Here is a 15,659-nt window from a genome sequence, read left to right as displayed (position 1 = left end):
GGATGAGGCCAAGTTGGGAGGTTTAGTCAGATTTGTTCAAGGGCTAGTGGGAGGTAGTCGGGCTGGAGGGGAGGTAGTGATGATTTAGGGGAGTGATAGCCTGTCAGGGGGAGATACCAGCAGTAGCCAGGCCTGTGACACCACAGCTGGTTCTGCTGTGGGACAGGGTCGGGCAAAGAGCAAGCGAGCAGTAGTAATAGGGGACTCGCTAGTTAGAGGCACAGACAGGCGTTTCTGTGGCTGCAATCGAGACTCCAGGATGGTGTGTTGCCTCCCTGGTGCCAGGGTCAAGGACGTCTCTGAGCGATTGCAGGACATTCTGAAGGGGGAGGGTGAGCAGCCAGAGGTCGTTGTACATATTGGTACCAGCGACATCGGGAGGAAAAGGGATGAGATCCTGAAATGTGAATGTAGAGAGTTAGGCAGAAGGCTAACGTGTAGGACCTCGAAGGTAGTAATTTCAGGACTACTATCGGTACCACGTGCTAGTGAGAGTAGGAATAGGAGGATTAGGCAGATGAATGACTGGCTTGAGAGCTGGTGCAGGGGGCAGGGATTTAGATTTTTGGATCATTGGGATCTTTTCTGGGGAAGGGCTGATCTGTTTAAGAGGGATGGGTTACATTTGAACTGGAGGGGACTAACATCCTGGCGGGGAGATTTGCTCGAGCAGCTCGGGAGCGTTTAAACTAGTTTGGCAGGGGGGTGGGATCCAAAGCAGTAGGGAGACAGAAGAGAAGTTTGAGGACAGCACGGAAGTTAAAGAGAGCACATTAATTAGTAAAGGCAGTGTCAGTAATCCTCGTATCAGACAGAAGCAAGACAGAGCAAGGGAAGTCCAGATTAAACTGCATTTATTTCAATGCAAGAGGCCTGACGGGCAAGGCAGATGAACTCAGGGCATTGATGGGTACGTGGGACTGGGATATTATAGCAATTACTGAAATATGGCTAAGGGAGGGACAGGACTGGCAGCTCAATGTTCCAGGGTACAGATGCTATAGGAAAGATAGAACAGGAGGTAAGAGAGGAGAGGGAGTTGCACTTTTGATTAGGGAAAGCATCACGGCCGTACTGAGAGGGGATATATCCGAGGGTTCGGCCACTGAGTCTATATGGGTCGAACTGAGAAATAAGAAGGGGGAAATCACTTTGATAGGGTTGTACTATAGGTCCCCAAATAGTCAGCGGGAAATTGAGGAGCAAATATGTAAGGAGATGACAGATAGCTCCAAGAAAAATAGGGTGGTAATAGTCGGAGATTTTAATTTTCCCAACATTGACTGGGACAGCCATAGTATTAGAGGGTTGGATGGAGAGAAATTTGTTGAGTGTATTCAGGAGGAATTTCTCATTCAGTATGTGGATGGCCCGACTAGAGAGGGGGCAAAACTTGACCTCCTCTTGGGAAATAAGAAGGGCAGGTGACAGAAGTGTGAGTGAGGGATCACTTTGGGACCAGTGACCATAATTCTATTAGTTTTAAGATAGCGATGGAGAATTATAGGTCTGTTCCAAAAGTTAATATTCTAAACTGGGACAAGGCCAATTTTGATGGTATCAGGCAGGAACTTTCAAAAGTTAATTGGGGGAGTCTGTGGGAAGGAGGAGGGACGTCTGGTAAGTGGCACGCTTTCAAAAGTGTGTTAACCAGGGTTCAGGGTAAACACATTCCTCTTCGAGTGAAGGGCAAGGCTGGCAGAAGTCAGGAACTCTGGATGGCTCGGGATATTGAGGCCCTGGTCAAGATGAAGAAGAAAGAGGTACATGACATGCATAGGCAGCTGGGATCAAGTGAATCTCTTGAGTATCGGGGGTGTAGGAGTAGAGTTAAGAGAGAAATCAGGAGGACACAAAATTGTTTTGGCAGATAAGGCAAAGGAGAATCCAAAGTGCTTCTACAAATACATAAAGGGCAAAAGAGTAACAAGGGAGAGAGTAGGGCCTCTTAAGGATCAACAAGAGATGGTTGAGATCCTAAATGAATATTTCTCATCAGTATTTACTTTTGAGAAAAGCATGGATGTTAGGGATCTTGGGGAAATAAATATTGATGTCTTGAGCAGTGTACATATTACAGAGAAGGAGGTGCTGGAAGCCTTAAAGCGCATCAAGGTAGATAAATCTGCGGGACCTGATGAGATATATCCCAGGACGTTGTGGGAGGCTAGGGAGGAAATTGCGGGTCCCCTAGTCGAGTTATTTGAATCATCGATAGTCATGGGTGAACTGCCTGAAGATTGGAGAGTGGTAAATGTTGTGACTTTGTTTAAAAAAGGCTGCAGGGAAAAGCCTGGAAACTACAGGCCCTCACTGGTCTGTGGTGGGTAAATTATTGGAAGATTATTTTGAGGGACAGGATCTACAGGCATTTGGAGGTGCAAGGACTGATTAGGGACAGTCAGCTTGGCTTTGTGAGTGAAAAATCATGTCTCAAATTTAATTGAGCTTTTGAAGGAGTAACCAAGAAGATAGCATGAGGGCAGTACAGTTGATGTTGTCTACACGGACTTTAGCAAGGCCTTTGACAAGGTACCGCATGGTAGGTTGTTGCATAAGGTTAAATCTCTCGGAATCCAGGGTGAGGTATCTAAATGGATACAAAATTGGCTCCTTGACAGAAGCCAGAGGGTGGTTGTCGAGAGTTGTTTTTCAAACTGGAGGCCTGTGACCAGCTTTGTGCCCTCAGGGATCAGTGCTGGGCCCACTGTTATTTGTCATTTATATTAATCATTTGGATGAGAATATAGGAGGCATGGTTAGTAAGTTTGCAGATGACACCAAGATTGGTGGCATGGTGGACAGTGAGGAAGGTTATCTCCAATTGCAACGGGATCTTGATCAATTGGGCCAGTGGGCTGATGAATGGCAGATGGAGTTCAATTTAGACAAATGCGAGGTAATGCATTTTGGTAGATTGAACCAGGGCAGGACTTACTCAGTTAATGGTAGGGCGTTGGGGAGAGTTACAGAATAAAAAGATCTCGGGGTACATGTTCATAGCTCCTTGAAAGTGGAGTCACAGGTGGACAGAGTGGTGAAGAAGGCATTCAGCATGCTTGGTTTCATCGGTCAGAACATTGAATGCAGGAGTTGGGACGTCTTGTTAAAGTTGTACAAGACATTGGCAAGGCCACACTTGGAATACTGTGTGCAATTCTGGTCACCCTATTATGGAAAGGATATTATTAAACTAGAAAGAATGCAGAAAAGATTTACTAGGATACTACTGGGACTTGATGGATTGAGTTATAAGGAGAGGCTAATAGATTGGGACTTTTTTCCTTGGAGCGTAAGGGGCTGAGGGGTGACCTTATAGAGGTCTATAAAATAATGAGGGGCTTAGATCAGATAGATAGTCAATATCTTTTCCCAAAGGTAGGGAGTCTAAAACTAGAGGGCATAGCTTTAAGGTGAGAGGGGAGAGATACAAAAGAGTCCAGAGGGGCAATTTTTTTCACAGAGATGGCGAGTGTCTGGACCAAGCTGCCAAAGTTAGTGGTAGAGGTGGGTACAATTTTATCTTTATAAAACATTTAGATACATGGGTATGATGGGTATAGAGGGATATGGGCCAAATGCGGGCAATTGGTATTAGCCTAGGGGTTTAAAAAAAAGGGTGGCATGGACAAGTTGGGCCAAAGGGCCTGTTTCCATGCTGTAAACCTCTGTGACTCTATGAGTGGGTCTAGTCAGATTGTGGGAGGTGTTGTTTGGGGATCAGTGGGAAGTGATTGGGGGACTCGGTTGTGCTATTCAGGTATTAGCCCAGGTGGTGAGCTGTCTAACATTACCTGAGTAACTATCCAGGTAAATTTTGTGGATCTGTCCCAAGTATCTGACTCTAACTGCAGCAGGGGAGTTCCCCAATAGTAGTTAATACCTCTGGGACAATTCCCAGGTAGATCAGTGCGTCAGGACATCCACAGGGTCCCAATGCTCATCTTCGGATGTGTGTCTGGTCTCTGGCGATCCAGAGACCAGAAGATTTGTCCCATTAACTCCAGTCTCCTGTTATTTACTCTGTTGTTCAATCTGTTTAGTTCCTGTTTCATCTTTACTGTTTCAGGCTGCAGCAAAATCAGTTCAGTCCAAATGGAGAGACACACCTGGAGTCGCTGCGGGGGTCCAGACGGGGACTGAGTGTGTTCGTGTGAACATTTCAATCTATAAACATTACTGCTCCACCGGTTACAGTGAAATCCTGAATTGTGAAGATCTTCGACAGCTCCTTCCAAACCCTTCATTCCTGCCCCTCTCCCTCCCTATTCCATCAGCCCCTCCAGCCTGGCAGTGATTTCCCTGCTTACCTGGTTTCCCAGCTGGAAAACTGTTGTAGTTTTAGTCTCCACATTGAAGGAAAGATTGCTGCAAACCATTGTTTAAGCAGCAATGTGTTGTCAGTGTTCTCAGCAACAGAGTCTTCGACCTCCTTTCAAAATGGAGCAGCAGAGATCATTCTCCAGAGAGAGAACAGTGTGTGTGTGATTCTGACAGTACCCAGCAGAGGGCAGATTGGTCAATCTTGTCAGTGTTTCCTCTCTGTCTCTGTGAATGAATTAAAGGCTCCACCAGCCTCTCCTCAAAACCTCTTTCACTATCTGGTGATTAAAGTGACACAATGCCACCATCTGCTGGCGGCTCACAGCTACTGCAGGCGCTGCTCTCTGTGAGCCTCAGACAAGTTCAGTAAGTCCCATGTCTGCATCTGGGACCCGGTTTCTGCAGCGTGAATATTGAACAATATTGACAGGGATTGGAGTTTGCAGCAGGAACCCCGGCTGGTGAATTAACCCTTTTATCACCAGACACTGTACATGAACTCTGTTTCCTCATTCCCTCTGGGAGATATTGTCTGGAGATTGTAGTTGGGGATGATCTCAGACTGTAATGTGTACATTTGGTGCAGTTATCAGACACTAATCCCATTCAGAATGGGAGTGGGTAAACTGTGCTGCACTCTGTAATTCCTGTGTCAGACATTGTCAGTGTTTAATCTTACACAGGGGATCTTGCTAACGGTTCTATTAATGTTTCCAAGATAATTGTCTCAATCTCACAGACTGATTCTCTGAAAATTGGAAATACAAACATTTTGAGACACAATTACAACCTTTAATCACATTTTGTCCGTGTTCGAACAGAAAATAATTTCCAAACACACTATTCCCCTTTTGCAGCTCTTGCTTTACAATTCCACAGGTTTCGGTGATACAGAGAGCAGCTCCATTGGAATCCAAATGCTCTCATTCCACTCTCGCCCCCCGTTTACCCTGCCAATTATCACCCTCAACAAAAGCTCCCACATATTTATCTGGGATAGTTTCAGTGTTGACTCTGGTGAAGCAGGGTTTACATTCCTTAACCCACAACACACACACGGTAGATGTTACTTCAATTATTTCTGGAACTGTTAAAATCCCGAATGCACAGGTTGATTAAAGTGATTCCAATCCAAAGGTGGAATGTGTTTCTGATTTATAATCTCAATCACACAGAGACACTGACATCCCCACACAAAAACACACAATCACAAGCACAATGTATGATTTATTTTGGATTATCCCAAAGATCTCAGGACAGATGCATGATGTCAGATATTACCATTATTTATCAAACTGTTTATTTTACCATGACAGATATTACCTGGTGTTTGTCAGATTGTTGCTTTTCATCCATCTGCAGTTGCAGATGCCGGTGCTGAAAAGTGGGTCGATATTCTATACCATTAAAAGCATCACATTGAATCGGGGAAATTCTTCAAAGACTATGAATTAATCACTTTCAAATTAGTATCATTTCTTCAGAACAAACTATTCATATCATCTATTATTGCAATTTAAACTAACGTTATTGTGTTGTCTGGTCTGTGCTAGTTTTAACTGAATACTGCTCAGTATGTGACATGATCCATGTTATTGAGTCGAGGGTTATTTCGGGTTAATGCTGCTGCTCTGTAATTGTAATGAATATTCCTAATTTTATCATCTGTAGAACTAGTTATTTGCAATTAAATGCTTATTGGTAAATTAGTTAAATGCTAATTGGGAATCTTTGGAATGCTGAAACTAATACGTACACAAGCTAATAAAGAGCGCGGAACTAGTATAAATACTGTAGCTAACAGTGAGTGTGAAACTGAAAAGACCTCAAGACCTCAGGCCTCAATTCAACGTCTAATCTCAGGGGGCCCAGTGCTGAAGTGGGAGAACTCGATGGTTAAAAAAAATTCTTTTTATTCAGGATGTGATTGTGGGTTTTCCTGCTCTCTCTCTCTCTCTCTCTTCCCCCCCCCCCCCCCCCCCCCCCCCCATCGTTCTCCTTTGATTGTGAGTTATTATATGAGAGACAGAGAAATGGCAAATGGAGGGTAACAGTGAGAGGGGGGAAACAGGAGGGTAACAGAGTAGTTTGCTTGTGGGATCTTGCTGTGTGTATTTTCCCTGCAGCCGATCTTGCTGGGAGACCGTGGCTCCGCTCCCCATATTCAGTGCACTGATAACTGACTGTGATGCTTCCATCTCCCACCACTGCCCCCAGCCTCATTTCTCAATGAATCAGTGATCAACACAAACAGAGGTCACAGGGTGACACGATTTAAAATGGTCAGATAGAAACCTTTCAGAGAGCATTTCAATCCAGATTCATCTCAGAGAGAGAGAGGGAGGAGGGCGATGGGTACGTACAGAGATAGGTGGAGATAAACAGGCAGAGAGCAGAGAGATAGATCATCAAGTGCAGGAGAGAGAGAGGAGGGGGGTGGATAGGGACAGAGCTGGTGGAGGTAACAAAGAGAGGGAAACAGGAGTGACTGCGCCAAAAGTGGAAGGTTCCCTGTTCATGTCAAATGTACAAACAGCAACAAACCTGGAGTGACTTGTCATTATTTTAACTGGGGAGGGGTGGAGGGAGGGAGAGAGAGGGAGGGATGTGGTCCCTCATTGCCCACTCGCTTTACCGAAACCCACACTTAAATATCACGTTGTTACTGGACATGTTCAGACTGTGTGTGTGTGTGGGATCTTGCTGTGCGTTCATGCTCTGTGTCTCATCCCCGCCACATATTCTTCACACTGCATCAGTGTCCACATTTTAAACATAAAAGATTGAGGGAAAGGAGGGTGGGATATCGAGAGGAACAGGGTAAGGCAGAGCTGTAGAGAGGCTGTTCCGATCGAGTTCTCACAAGGGCCTGGAATGAAAAAGGCTGCGATTGGGACCCGGTTTAATTGGCCAATTGGACAGTGCCTGTGTTTTACTCTCAGTAATGTCACGGTGCTGTGTGAGAGCCCAGGGCAGCGCTTCAATCTACTTTTACTGAGTTTCTCTTTGTAACATTCTCAGTCTCCCTCTCTCACTCGGGAGGGAGAGGGAGCTGAAATTCACATTTCTGAGCCTGGGGAAAGGCTTGTTCTCCATCCCCGAGTCCTACTTGTGTTTTTAGACAGGGTGGTGGGATTTGTGGATGGAAAGGGTTGTTCAGTTTCACTAGGGGTGAGGGAGGGGGGTTGCGGTGGGACAGGGACTTGCTCTTTGTACCTGAGGTATAATGCAGCTTTTCTGACTAGGCTTCAATTCCGAGCCTGTGTGACTAGGCCTCAATTCAAGGCCTGCGTGACTAGACCTCAATTCAAGGCCTGTGTGACAAGGCCTCAATACAAGTCCTATGTTACGAGGCCTCAATTCAAGGCCAGTGTGACGAGGCTTCAATTCAAGGCCTGTGTGACTAGTTCTCAATTCAAGTTCTGTGTGACTCGGCCTCATAGAACATAGAACATTACTACGCAGTACAGGCCCTTCGGCCCTCGATGTTGTGCCGACCAGTGAAACCAATCTCAAGCCCATCTAACCTACACTATTCCAACATCATCCATATGTTTATCCAATTACCATTTAAATGCCCTTAATGTTGGCAAGTCCACTACTACTCCAGGCAGGGCATTCCACGCCCTTACTACTCTCTGAGTGAAGACCCTACCTCTCACATCTGTCCTATATCTATCACCCCTGAATTTGAAGCTATGTCCCCTCGTGCTAGTTATCACCATCCGAGGAAAAAGGCTCTCACTATCCAAACTATCTAATCCTCTGAACATCTTGTATGCGTCTATTAAGTCACCTCTTAACCTTCTCTCCAACGAAAACAACCTCAAGTCCCTCAGCCTTTCCTCATAAGACCTTCCCACCATACCAGGCAATCTCCTCTGCACCCTTTCCAATGCTTCCACATCCTTCCTATAATGCGGCGACCAGAACTGTACACAATACTCCAAGTGCGGCCGCACCAGAGTTTTGTACAGCTGCAACATGACCTCCTGGTTCCAAAACTCAATCCCTCTACCAATAAAAGCTACACTAAGTACGCCTTCTTAACAACCCTATCAACCTGGGTGCTAACTTTCAGGGATCTAAGCATAATGACACCGAGATCTCTCTGTTCATCCACACTACCAAGGATCTTACCATTAGCCCAGTACTCTGTAATCCTGTTACTCCTTCCAAAGTGAATCACCTCACACTTTTCCACATTGAACTGCATTTGCCACCTCTCAGGCCCAGCACTGCAACTTATCTATGTCCCTCTGTAACCTGCAACAACCTTCTGCACTGTCCACAACTCCACCGACTTTATTGTCATCCACAAATTTATTAACCCATCCTTCTACGCCCTCATCCAGGTCATTTTTAAAAATGACAAACATCAGTGACCCCAAAACAGATCCTTGCGGGACACCACTAGTAACTGAACTCCAAGATGAACATTTCCCATCAACCACCACCCTCTGTCTTCTTACAGCTTGCCAATTCCTGATCCAAAGCGCTAAATCACCTTCAATCCCATGCCTCCGTATCTTCTGCAATGGCTTACTGTGGAGAACCTCATCAAATGTTTTACTGAAATCCATATACACCACATCAACTGCTTTACCCTTATCCACCTCTTTGGTCTCCTTCTCAATTCAAGGTCAGTGTGACTAGGCCTCAATTCAAGTTCTCTGTGACTAGACCTCAATACAAAACCTGCAGACTAGGCCTCAGTTTAAGGCCTGTATGACTAGGCTTCAATTCAAGTTGGGTGTTACTAGGCCTCAATTCAAGGCCTGTGTGACGAGGCCTCAATTCCAGTTGTATGTGACAAGTCCTCAATTCAAGGCCTATGTGACTAGGCCTCAATTCAAAGCCTGTGATCCATTGTGATGCATTGTGCCATCCATTGTGATCATGGCTGGTCATGGTTTCCTCTGGGTGCTCCGGTTCCCTCCCACAGTCAAAAGATGTGAGGGTTAGGTGAATTGGCCATGACAAATTGACCCTAGTTTCAGTGGGATCAGCAGGGTGAGTGTGAGGTGTTATGGGATAGGGTGGGACTGTTGTCGGCGCAGGCTCGATGGGCTGAATGGTCTCCTCCTGTTCTTATTTGCCACATTTTCCTTGTGAAGAAAGTCAGAAGAGGTTGTCGTCGGATCGATTTTTCCAAAACACAGATCCTTTAAGGCAGAACCAAACAAAGAGAAAAAAAACAGGGAGAAAAGCAGTCTGCTTCTTAGCTTGCAGGTAAACTGCTTCCAAAAACGTAGCTGAAAGCCCAAAGGAAAAGAACCCTATCACCCGACTGCCACAGCTTAGCTGCAGCCCCCCAATGACATCACTGAAGCTGTAAGCTGGTGGCATTTACATTGCTTTAATGTACACTCACATGAAAATGTCCAAGCAGAGAGTTCCCATTAGATGCAGTTGTACTGTTCTAAAAGTGTTTGTGATTTGCAGTGATTGAAGGGGGAGGGGTCTGGAATGGGGGCTCTTCGGTGAGACTGCAATTAAGGTTGCTGCAACTGAAAGATACCTTTATACTGACAAAGACCCTGAAACTAATGGGGGCCCTGAATCTAATGGGCAGAAAATCGAACATAGACACTGAAATATTGTTAACGCATACTAACATAAACAGATCCTCCAATTCCAGCTGAAAACTGCCACACCACATCGCTGCAACTAAAGAGATATCCCACGGCTGCACGTTTCACCACAATGGCAGCACAATTTGTATTGTGTTACTAAGAGATTAACATCATTACAATTGTGCCCCAAAACAGATGCTCATCAACATGTTACCCTAGTTATAGGTCCCATCCCTGCTCTGTGAAAACACATAGTGCTCTGACCCATGCTCTGCCAGCACAGTGCTGGCACCTTCCATGCTTTGTTTGATTAGCGGCAATCCTCCGCCCTGCTCTGCTACCATCATTTTGCCTGCATTCCATCCCTATTCCAACAGAGATATTCTTCAGCCAGTTCTGTTGCCATAATGACAGGCTCTGCACCCCACTTCCCCCACCGCCCACCCCCCGCTCTGTCATTCCCCTACCATCCCCCCCCCCGCCCCCCAGCCAAACTTTCCTATCCTAGATTAAGATGCACCACATGTTCTATTAGTTCAGGACAGTTGCTGCACATGGACAGTGACATGAACCAACCACCCGCTGTCTACAACTTAAAAGAATTGGTCCATTTACAAGTAAGAGTAGATCTTGACTTCATGGGAAATTTCAATTATTCATCTATTTGAATCAATGGATAGATTTCACAATTCTACTGAAGGGATATATTAGCATAGTTTTCACCTGCTGCCTGAACTTTGTCTGTGTTATTGCATAGATGCAAGTGTTTCAGCAGCAACTAAGAAGTTGAAGCATGGTGCCCAATTGCATGATAAAATAGCCCACAGCAATATCCGTAATCGGGAGAAATGTCATGCGTGTCTGTATAGAAGAAAAGACCAACAATGCCCATAACATAATACAATTCGCTGATATAGCAAACAGTAAAATGATGGATTTCCTCCTATTCTCCATTTCTGGGTCGAGGTGAGTCTTCTCAATGCTCTGAGCACGGAGTCTCCTGCGGGTTCTGCTGGTCACTAAAATGTTTCCGACGGTGAAGGGATTGAGCATTATAATCAGGACAAATGGAATACAAGGTGTTAAAATATATTGCAGCAATTCGATTGATGCCCACATAGGGGAGCTTATAAAGCCGCCTGTAAGTCTACAAAGCCATAGTCTTTTTATAAACGCATCTAAACCTGTGAACGTAAAACACCAGAACATGTTTTTTAAACAGCTCAACCCAGTTACTGTTCCCAGAGTCACCGCTGCCGATTTCACGGTGCAGTGTTTACCTCTCAGCTTTCCGCAACATCTGGCCACAAATCTATCAAAGGTGAAAGTCACGGTGAACTAGACAGAACAGTCCGTGGCTGTATGAAGAATTGTACTGTGGATATTGCACACTTTGAGAGAGTGCAGCAAAAAATAAAAAATGTAAAAGGTCAACATGCGGAATCTGCTTCATTATCACGTCGAAAATAATTACAAATAGTTCTGCTGTTGCCATGGCCACTAACTAGCAGGTGACACATTTGGAGAGACCACATGTTCCACGTGTTAGTATCAAACCAGTAAATAGGTGAGTTGCAAGAAAGTGAAATACACAGTCACATAGACAATGGACATAGAACAAAGTAAACACTTTAATTAAAAAGTTATTTTAATGTTCAGCTTTACTGCTCCATTCACTGTTGCCTGGGAATATTGCACCTGAACAAAATAAAATAAACTCTGCCGTGTGCGTGCATGTGTGTGTGTCTGTGTTTTGTCAGAAAGACCAGAGACAGGACATGTGCGAGTGTGGGTGAGAGATTGTGGGGATGTGAAAATGAGTGTGATTGTACGTGTGAGAGAAAGGTGTGCAAGAGACAAATGTGTGTGTGTGTCTGTGAGCGTGGGAAAAGACAAAGAGAGTGTTTGTGTGTGTTTGTGAATGTTGGCTTGCATGTGAAATTGGGAGTGCATGCATGAATGTGAGAGGGATATAGACTTGGTGTTTTGTCTGTGCTTGTTTGAGTGTATCTATGTAAGTGAGTGAGGTGGTTAGTCTCTATTTGTGTGTGGGAATGAGAGATCCGGTTTGTGGTTGTGTTGCATTGAGGAAGTGAGTGTGTTGCAGAGAAAGCTTGAGTGTGACTGTAACTGGAACAGAGTGTGAGTCTCTAGAATGTTCGTGTGCATCTGTCTGAGTCAGACAGTGAGTGATTACGTGTGGGGTAAGAGAGCGACTGGGTTTGTGAGCGGGTGAGTGTGAATTTGATGGGGGAGTTGGAGAGTGTAAATTTATACTGTAGTGAGAGTGTGAGTGTTGCTGTGTGTGGGAGTGAGGGAGCGAATGTGTGAGCGGATGAGTGAGTATTTTGAGGGGGAGTTGGAGAGTGTAAATTTATACTGTAGTGAGGGTGTCAGTGTTGCTGTGTGTGGGAGTGAGGGAGAGAGTGCGTGAACGGGTAAGTTTGTATTTGGTGGGGGGGGGGGGTGGTTGGAGAGTGTATGTTTATACTGTAGTGGGTGTGTGAGCGTTACGGTGTGTGGGAATGAGGGAGTGAGTGTGTGTGTAGCAGCGGAGTCACAGGGTATGCATTAGTCAGAACATTGAATACAGGAGTTGGGGCGAATTGTTGAAGTTGGACAAGACATTGGTGAGGCCACACTTGGAACACTGTGTACAGGTCTGGTCACCCAAATCTAGAAAGTATGTTATTAAACTGGAAAGAGTGCAGAAAAGCCTCACTAGGATGTGACGGGACTTGATGTTTCCAGTTATAAGAAAAGGCTGGATAGACTGGGACTTCTCTCTCTGGAGCGCAGGAGGCTTGGAGGAGATCTAATAGAAGTCTATAACATAATGAGGGGCATAGATCAGCTGGATAGTCAATACCTTTCCCCAAAGGTAGGGGAGTCTAAAACTAGAGGGCATAGGTTGAAGGTGAGAGGGGAGAGATGAAAAAGGGCCCGGATGGACATTTTTTTGACACAGAGGGTGGTGAGTGTCTGGAATAAGCTGCCCGAGTTAGTAGTAGAGGCAGGTACAACTTTGTCTTTTAAAAAGCGTTTAGGAAGTTACATGGCTAAGATGGGTACAGAGGGATATGGGCCAAATGTGGGCAATTGGGACAAGCTTAGCGGTTTAAGAAATGGCGGCATGGACAATTTGGGCCCAAGGGCCTGTCTCGATTCTGTAAACCTCTATGGCTCTATGACAGGTGTGCCATATGACGAGAGATTAAGCCGGTTAGGATTAGATTCCCTTGAATTTAAACGAGTGATAGGGGATCTCAGAGACATTTGTAAAATTCAAATAGCGTTAGACAGGGTTGATTCCGAAAGAATCTCTGTAATGGCGGGGGGAGTCCAGAACTAGGGTCATAGTTTGTGGATACGGCTTAAACCTTTCAGAGCTAAGGTGAGGAGGATTTTCTTCACCCAGAAGTTGGTGAGCATGTGGAATTCAGTACAACCGATTGTAATTGAGATCAAAACTTTGTTTGATTTCAAGAAGAAAATAGATGCAGCTCTTGCAGCTGAAGGGGACAAGGTATATTGATGGGGCGGGGGGGAGGAGGGAGGGGGGGAGTAGGGAGGTGGGGAGGGGGGAGGAGGGAGGGGGGGGAGGGCGGGGGAGGGGATCATGATATTGAATTTGATGATCAGCCATGATCGAAATGAATGGCGGAGCAGGCTCAAGGGGCCGAATGGCGTACTCCTACTTTTGGTTTCGATATTCCTCTGTTTAGCACTTTTGCCTGAAATTTGCCTTGTAAGAATCTGGTCATGTTTTTTTTCTTTCATAACAATGCCATGGACTCATCGGAACCATCCCCTAAATTCCTTACATGTCCCAGATCATACATTGCAAAAAAATATTTCTGTCCTTGCAGAATCGAAGTTTCACATTTGGTTTTCCTTTTGGGAAGCCATTCACCCGGTTAATTTTGGGATTTGCAGTCTCACAGGGGCGGCACGGTGGCAGAGTGGATAACACTGCTGCCTCACACCGCCGGGGGCCCGTGTTCAATATCGGCTTCGGGTGACTGTCTGTATGGAGTCTGTACATTCTCCCCATGTCTGCGTGGGTTACCTCCGGGTGCTCCGGTTTCCTCCCACGTGCCAAAGATGTGCGAGTTAGGATGATTGGCCATGCTCAATTGCCACTTAATATCAGAGGGACTCGCAGGGTAAACATATGGGGTTACAGGGAGAGGGCCTTGGTGGGATTGAAGATCATTGAATTTCACTTCTTTTCTTGTTAATTGTTTGAACTCTCATCAGTTATCTTGCTGAAGGATCCTGGTCTCAATTGGTCTCAATTCACCTCGCCCCTCTCATATTCCTCTACGTCGAAGATTTCCGCTAGTTTGTGTTAATGCCCATGCACTTTCAGTCTCTGTCATCTTACTTCCACTCTATAAACTCACTTACACTCGGACCCCCCTCCAAAAGAAACCCCACACCCCATTTTATGGTGACCTTTGTGAATGGATGTCTGGATTGAGGTTTGCGACAAACCAGGCACACAGATTCAGCCTGAGTGGCGACTACGATAGGGCAAGGGGAACGTGAATGGCAATTTTTCTTCGGGGGGGGGGGGGGGGGAGGGGGGGTGGGTGGCGGGGTGGGGGGGGGAGTGGGAGGGGACGTTGGGGGGTGCGGGGCACATGATGGTGGGTAGAGTCGATGTTTCAAATATGCTGATCCTGAATGCGGTTGGCTGTCCAATCTGTCTCAGGGAATACACCGTTTTGATTTCAAATATCAAAGTGGTGACACATAATGTGCCTGGAGAATGCAGGAAAGACAAAGTGCATTCCTTGCTCCTCTCTCGGTGCTCCTCTCGGATCAGTGATCAGCTGTCAACTGTCGATTTGTCTCGGCAATGCAGATAATTTGCTGCAGCCAAACTGTTTGTTATCAATAACTACATTAAATAATGTTAAACTAGTCACCGACAGTCAACTGACCATTGTTGTTTTTGAAGCTCCGGAATCCAAAAATCAAAACGGGTTAACATAACCTGTTTGTTTAGTGACAGAAATTAATTTCATTCTCCATGGATTCGTGACAAATATGCCTCACGGGAGGGCGTCATTGTTTCATTAATAAGGGAGTCACCTCGATAAGTTATGAACTGGTAACAGCAGCAACAGGAAACGGTGGCTCAAGTGAGAGTTATGGGAGGGATTGGAACTGTAGTTTGAAAGATGACAACAATTGATCCAATTCTGACAGCAATAATTTGGAACGGTTCAGCAATGGATGAGAATCTGAGAACAATAGTTTGGGATGAAACAGCAATGGATCAGGATCTCAGAACAATAGATTCGAAAGTTACAACATTGGAAAGGGGTTTATCAGTGTGGCTTCACCTTGCCACTACAGCCAGATGGATGGATACACGGATCGAATACGCACTTTATGTTATTCAGTACTTTTATTATCCTGTTCTCGCTCTGATTGGTGCTCCTTGTGATTTTCTCCATCCACTTTTTAACGGTATACGTAACGATGATCTGTGCTGCTGTTCCTATATCTGTAAGTTGGATGAAGGAACGATATCTATCAATTATAAATTTGCTTATGATATTAAGGTCGGCAGGGAATTAACTGTGAGGACACTAATGAAGAGTGAACATATTGTATGTGTGAACTTTAATCCTGGGTTTATAATTGAACATGTCCAATCCAACACTTTGTTGTGAATTTGATTTCTGAATTTTCTAAAATTTATTATGTCACCATTTAAAGAATACTACACAATTCTGTTTCTCCATC

The 15,659-nt window shown here is 45.2% G+C and overlaps 1 protein-coding gene across 1 annotated transcript in view; it reads left to right on the top strand.

Moving 5' to 3' along the window:
- The window catches only part of LOC144482122 (NACHT, LRR and PYD domains-containing protein 3-like), a 49,555-nt gene extending 43,513 nt beyond the window's left edge, over nucleotides 1–6,042 (top strand). Inside the window, exon 8 of the mRNA XM_078201352.1 lies at nucleotides 4,070–6,042. Coding sequence (XP_078057478.1) covers nucleotides 4,070–4,157 — 88 coding nt within the window. The 3' untranslated portion in view covers nucleotides 4,158–6,042. The remainder of the gene's footprint in view (nucleotides 1–4,069) is intronic.
- Nucleotides 6,043–15,659: the final 9,617 nt, after the last annotated feature.

Source organism: Mustelus asterias (assembly GCF_964213995.1).
Source record: "Mustelus asterias chromosome 26 unlocalized genomic scaffold, sMusAst1.hap1.1 SUPER_26_unloc_2, whole genome shotgun sequence".
Lineage (NCBI taxonomy): Eukaryota > Metazoa > Chordata > Chondrichthyes > Carcharhiniformes > Triakidae > Mustelus > Mustelus asterias.
Note: the sequence above shows the minus strand (reverse complement) of the source record. Positions and strands in the feature narration are given on the sequence as shown.